The sequence below is a fragment of the Primulina eburnea genome, chromosome 6 (assembly GCF_022965805.1).
Source record: "Primulina eburnea isolate SZY01 chromosome 6, ASM2296580v1, whole genome shotgun sequence".
NCBI classification, from domain to species: domain Eukaryota; kingdom Viridiplantae; phylum Streptophyta; class Magnoliopsida; order Lamiales; family Gesneriaceae; genus Primulina; species Primulina eburnea.
The window spans coordinates 31354662-31360751 of record NC_133106.1 but is presented as its reverse complement, the minus strand read 5'-3'; the positions used below and the strand labels follow the sequence as shown (position 1 = coordinate 31360751).

Sequence of the window (6090 nt, the reverse complement as noted above, 5' to 3'; positions counted from 1 at the left end):
AAAATAATAATATTATTATATTATTGATACTAATAATACTATTATTTTATTATTGATATTATTTTCGAGACGGATTCGGAGATGAGGATAATAATCTCATATCCGTCCCAAACTACATCGGGGATTTTAAAAATCCCCGAACCCGAAAAATCGGTATCTCCATCCCCGTTTCGGGTTTTTTCCGCGGGATCCTTAACCCATGGTGAATGTTATCATCTCTAATATGGCACATATACGGTAGGAAGAAAATTGTTGACTTGCACCTTGGAGGACTAAAAATTGAAAACTGATCACCAAACCATGAAACATCAGTGTAGTGCATTTGTGATCTGTTGTCATATGCCTTGTCTTGGTATTCTTGATATTTGAAAATTATGTAATTGTATATATATTGTGCACCGATCATCCTCGCTTACTGAGTGTTTCCTCAAGCACTGACCCGTTCTCATATAAGAAAGAAGACCAAGTAGAAGAGGATGAGAAAAATATGTTCTAGGCTAGTGATAAAAAATAACTCGAGACTTTGCACTCAGTTTAATTTTAATATCGTTATGTGATTTTCAAGTCGTAACACACTCACAATTTTATTTTATTTTTTGGAATTTTTGTTGTAAATATATTTGTTATAATCATACAATCATTTGTCATGGAACTCTGATTGTTTTTGAATTGGTAAATTTGAATTGATATATTCCAATTTCTCAAATTCTGCGGATATAAAAAATTCAAATCTGCTTTATATCAAGTTAAATATCTTCCATAATAATCATAATAAATATTAAATACACCTACATATTTTCATTTGAAATTCATTATTCAATTTTTTTTTTCAAATCAAATATTTTCCCAATGTTACATTAGTTTCATATATAAGTCTCGTTTAAATAATTTTAAAAAAATTTATATATACCCTTTGCATATTCTTAACATTTTCATTTACGCAAAATATTCGATCCGGCCAGTTGGCCTTTACGAAAGCGAGTGTGAGAAGGTTTTAAATACGTGGGCTCGATCAATTAGCGTAGTTGCCTCACGTTTCACCCATGACCACTCACTCTCAATCAATATTTATCTTTGTTTTGTCATTTCTAAGTATTTAAATATTACACATAAATTTTGAGTGATGCGTTGGCCCAAAAAATCAATAATAATAATAATAATAATAATAATAATAAAATGAGAATGATAGATACTCGATGGTACGATATAAGCAAAAATTTATGTGAGACGGTTTCACGGGTCATATTTGTGAGACGGATCTATTATTTGGGTCACCCATAAAAAAGTATTACTTTTTATATTAAGAGTATTACATTTTATTGTAAATATGGATAAGGTTGACCCGTCTCACAGATTATGATCTGTGAGACGGTCTCACATGAGACTTACTCTATGATATAGTAAAAAAATCTGGAGTAAAAATAAGATGTGGATGTATGAATTATTATATTTTTGATTAATTAGCCATAGACACAAACTGCCAATGTCTTAAACCATTTCAAGACAAAATAGTTAATATGCTGGATTCTATTTTCTCTTTCGTTGAGTGCCAACACCAACTGCAAAATGTCTTGAACTTCTTCGTCATAAGAAATAAATCGTCAATTAATATGCTGGATTCTATTTTCCATAACAAAATTCATTTTGTAAGATTAAACGTTTGTCGTTTTATCAAAAGTTATAATCGATGATAACGATACAACTCATATATTTTAAATCATATAAAAACTTAAACATGATATTGGATTGTTCTATCAACGTGAATTTTTTACATTATCTATCAAAATCTCAATACAATTACGAAAAGAATAGAAAAACATTTAAAAAATGGGCTATCCCACTTTATTCAACTGTATTATGAACAAGACTCTACAACATTCTATAAAATTGTAAATTATAAAAAAAAAAACTTGAATGGTGTTCATTTGTCCACGTAGGTATAGCAATCGCTATAAACCGTGGACTCTACCTGAAACGAACAAATAAGCTTCATTAAAATATAATTGACATCCACATCAGCGTTGCCACGACGCTTCACCATACCAAAATTTGCCTTGGAAATCGACTCGGGTATCGACTCAGTCGACGCTATCAGCTTCACCTTCTGTAAGACGAAAGGATTCCCCACGAGTTGATTGAACAGTGCCGACTCGGTCTCCGAGTTTCTCCTTTTCCTTTGAATCGATGTCCTCACAATTCCCGTTAACATCAGGTCGGAGAGTCTCCGGACTCCTCTGTCTCCGCCAATGATGATTGTCGGAGTCACTAGTTTTTGGGCTTTGTTTAAATTTCTTCTCCCGTGCTTCTCGTTGCTTGATTGCGTGATTACCAGAACTGAATCCATAGCCGTGCCTCGAATTTTGTCGAATGGGTCGTCGAGCAATAGAACTTCTTTCATGTCCACTAATGCGACATGCTTGAAATTTCTTCTGACTCGACCGAGTATCATCGGGTAGCAAGCCCATCTTCTTAAGCTCATAGGAATGTGATCCAAGAACCCGGATAACGAGTTCTCCGGATCAAGCTCCTCCACATCGAATCCAACAACCGACCCGTAACTCAGTCTCCTGGACTCAGCGCTGTCCACCTCGCTGAGATTGCTGCGGGTCCTTCTTCCCCAGATGGGCTCCCCTGTATGCTTCGATTTATCGATCTTTTTCACGAAATGGCTCGGTTTAAAACTTGAAAAAGAAGAGCTGTAATTGTTTGATAACGTGGTATTAGTATTGTACTGATCCAAAAGTTTCATGAAGTCGTCGTTTTCTTCTCGAATTGCGCGATCGAAAACGGATGATTTTGATGGGAAAACGAACAGTAGATCCGATTTGGCAGTAGTACCAGACCTTTGCAGCAACCTGAGGAACAATCTGAACTCATGTGAAGTGAGGGACTCCACTGCATGCGCGACAATGAGGTCGTGCATAGCTCGCGTGCCTCTTCTGTACAAAGTGCCCATCCCCTGCAATGCGTGCGTTGATGAATTCCGTCCCGAAGAAGAAACCCCGTTCAACTGCCTTCTGGGTTGGTGATATTCCCGTGTGGCGGTAGTGTTGGTGGTGGAAGGAAGGGTGGAAATGGTGAAAAGGAGGAGGATTGTGAACATAAGCAGAGCGCAGATGGAGATTGCATACTGCGCTTGGTACAGTAGATTTACTGACTTGGTGCTTTTAAGGGATGATGGGAGCGAAAAGGATGGAGGAAAGAGATTGAAATTGATGGCTTTTTTCTTGGAAATGGAATTATTATCGTTGGTGGATTGAATTTGTTGATGATGCTCATCGGGGAAGAGGATTAAGAAAATTCCCATTTCTCAGCTTTCGCTACTGATGGCGTTCTTGAGTTTCATACTTTTTTTCATTCTTTTTTTGGAACATAAAAGGTGAAATACCACTTCGAAACTTGGCTTATTTTTATATCATTATTTCTTAAAGATTATATTATCTTTTGTTGTAATTTAATGATATATATCTTAAATTACGTCTTCATAGTTTTATACTATGTCGTTAGACAGTCTCGCGAATTTTTATCTATGAAACGGGTAAATTCTACCGATATTTATAGTAAAAAATAATACTCTTAGCATAAAACATAATATTTTTTCATAGATAACTCAAATAAGAGATTCATCTCACAAAATACGATCCATAAAACCGTTTCAAACAAGTCTTTGCTTCTAAACATTTTTCGAAAAAAGAGAAACATATCTAAATATTACCTTCATGATTATTTGGAGGTTCCCGAAAAGTAAGATATATGTTTAAAGGTTAAGAGAAGAAGTTCAACTATACTAGTGTTAAGAAAGTGGATTGCTTTCTTAAAGAGAGAGCAAAGAGTTGAGTCTTTAATTATTTCACTTTTTGAAGGAAAATTTAACTAGGGAACTTTTTTCTTTTTTATTTTGGAATTATAATTTGATTTGAATGAATCCGAGTTAAAAAAATATTTTTTAGCGTAAAAAAATATTATATATCATTTATTTTTTACATATAGTTCTTATTAATAATATTTTGTAAATATTTATATATTGCTTTAATATTTTTTGAAAAATTACAAGATTATTAAATACTTTTTAAGAATTAACAAAAAAAAAAGTTCAACATGAGGTTTGGAATAAAAAATAAATTAAACTTTTAAAATTAAAATAAAATTTTCAATAACTTATAGAAATTTTAAGTATAAAAATATTGGCAAAGACTTGTGTGAGACGGTCTCACGGGTAATATTTGTGAGACGAGTCTTTTATTTGGGTCACATATGAAAAAGTATTACTTTTTATTGTGAATATGAGTAGAATTGACCCGTCTCACAAATTATGATCCGTCTCAAAATATTTTATATGAATTTTACATAAACTTGCAATAATAATAATAATTAAAACTGATAATAAAAATAAATAATGTGAATTTAATGTACATAGTTTCAGGAAAATCATGTAAATTTGAAAAAAGAATATAAACTTTTTGAGCTAAATATACAAAAATAACATTAATTTTTTTTTTTTCTTTGCCTCTAATCCCAAAAAATCTCGTGAAATATCTTCAATTTTTAAGAATTTCATTTAGTGAAGTCAAAGATAATCAAATTCCATCAAATTTCAATTTAATTTCGAAGTCACATCATTCCAAACACTATAAATGCTATTTTCAAATCCAAATCCTACCAAAATCCATGTTTCCATCATTCCAAAAATTAAGGTTTGGACAAAATGTAAATAAAATTGATTTTCAGTAAAGAATGTGTGATTTATGTGAAATAAAAAAATGCAAGTAGAAATTAACAAGTTAACCACGATGAGTTTGTTATAATCGAATATCGTACCCGAGATCTCATCTCAAGCTTTTTAGGGCATTTCCAACCCTATTCTCCATTTTTTCATTCTCTATACTCCAAAATGGAGTATTGCATTCTCTATTTAAAAAATCTTCTCCAACCCATATTCTCTAAATTTTATAAATTCTTTATTTTTTATATTTTTTATTCCAAATTATTTAATATAATCTATGTATGTGTTTTAATGTTGTATGCGGCTTGAAATTTGATGTCAAAATAAATGAATTATGTTTTAAAAAAATGAGTCACATTTAATTTAATTTGTTTAATATCATATTACATAATATTAATATAATAATAATTATGTAATATGATATTAAACAAATTAAATTAAATGTGACTCATTTTTTTAAAACATAATTCATTTATTTTGACATCAAATTTCAAGCCGCATACAACATTAAAACACATACATAGATCGATATAATTATAAACTACACATGATTTAAAGACTAATGTTCTGAATTAGAGTATTCCTCCCACAAATGGTCAATAAGAGCATGTCGGAGTGCATAGTGATCTGATTTGTCTTTGATTTGACGATGACGTGCAAGAAACTCTTGGAATCGGGCGTGTTCATCACGCACAATTTCAACTTCTGGGATGGGTGCTTCACGATAATATGTGATTGGCATCTGTTCATCCCGCTCATCTTCAATAATCATATTATGCAGTATAATGCACGTTCTCATTATATCATGCAACACATGTTTGCTCCAGAATCGTGCAGGGCCAGTGATTATCGCCTATTTTGATTGCAATTGACCAAATGCTCGTTCCACATCTTTTCTACAATTACAATAAATAAATAAATAATAAAAAATGAGAAAACTTGAAATAAATTAAATAATACCAAAAAATCATTAAAATTTAGTAAAAGTATTGAAATAAACATTTAAAGATATGAAATTAATTAAAAAAAAATTAAAGGGTGTATTTGTAATTTTGGAAAATGGCATTTTCGTAAATAATGTCATTCTCCAAAATATATGGAGATGGAGTTGAGATTCTCCATTTTTGGAGAATCACTATTCATCACTTCAAAATAGAGTAGGTATATGGAGAATGGTTGGAGCAAGATTGATACTCTATTTTGGAGATTTTCTCCAAAATGGAGAATAGTTGGAGTTGCTCTTATGCCCGCCAAATTGCATTTTTGTTATAGAGAACTCCAACCCTGTGCGATTTAAATATCGAAAATGAGAAAGATGGTAATTTATGTTAATCGCTGGACCAAATTAACATTTTGAACAAAGCATT

The 6090-nt window shown here is 31.7% G+C and overlaps 1 protein-coding gene across 1 annotated transcript; it reads right to left on the bottom strand.

Annotated features, from left to right (window-relative positions):
• Window positions 1-1804: 1804 nt before the first annotated feature.
• LOC140834250 (uncharacterized) lies at window positions 1805-3423 on the bottom strand. Its single transcript, XM_073199001.1, has one exon. It carries the CDS (start codon window positions 3305-3307, stop codon window positions 1922-1924), a length of 1386 nt encoding a protein of 461 aa, XP_073055102.1. The 5' UTR covers window positions 3308-3423; the 3' UTR covers window positions 1805-1921.
• Window positions 3424-6090: the final 2667 nt, after the last annotated feature.

Coding starts and splice junctions, on each gene's coding strand:
- LOC140834250 (XM_073199001.1), bottom strand. CDS start 3,307: ATGGGAATTTTCTTAATCCTCTTCCCCGATGAGCATCATCAACAAATT.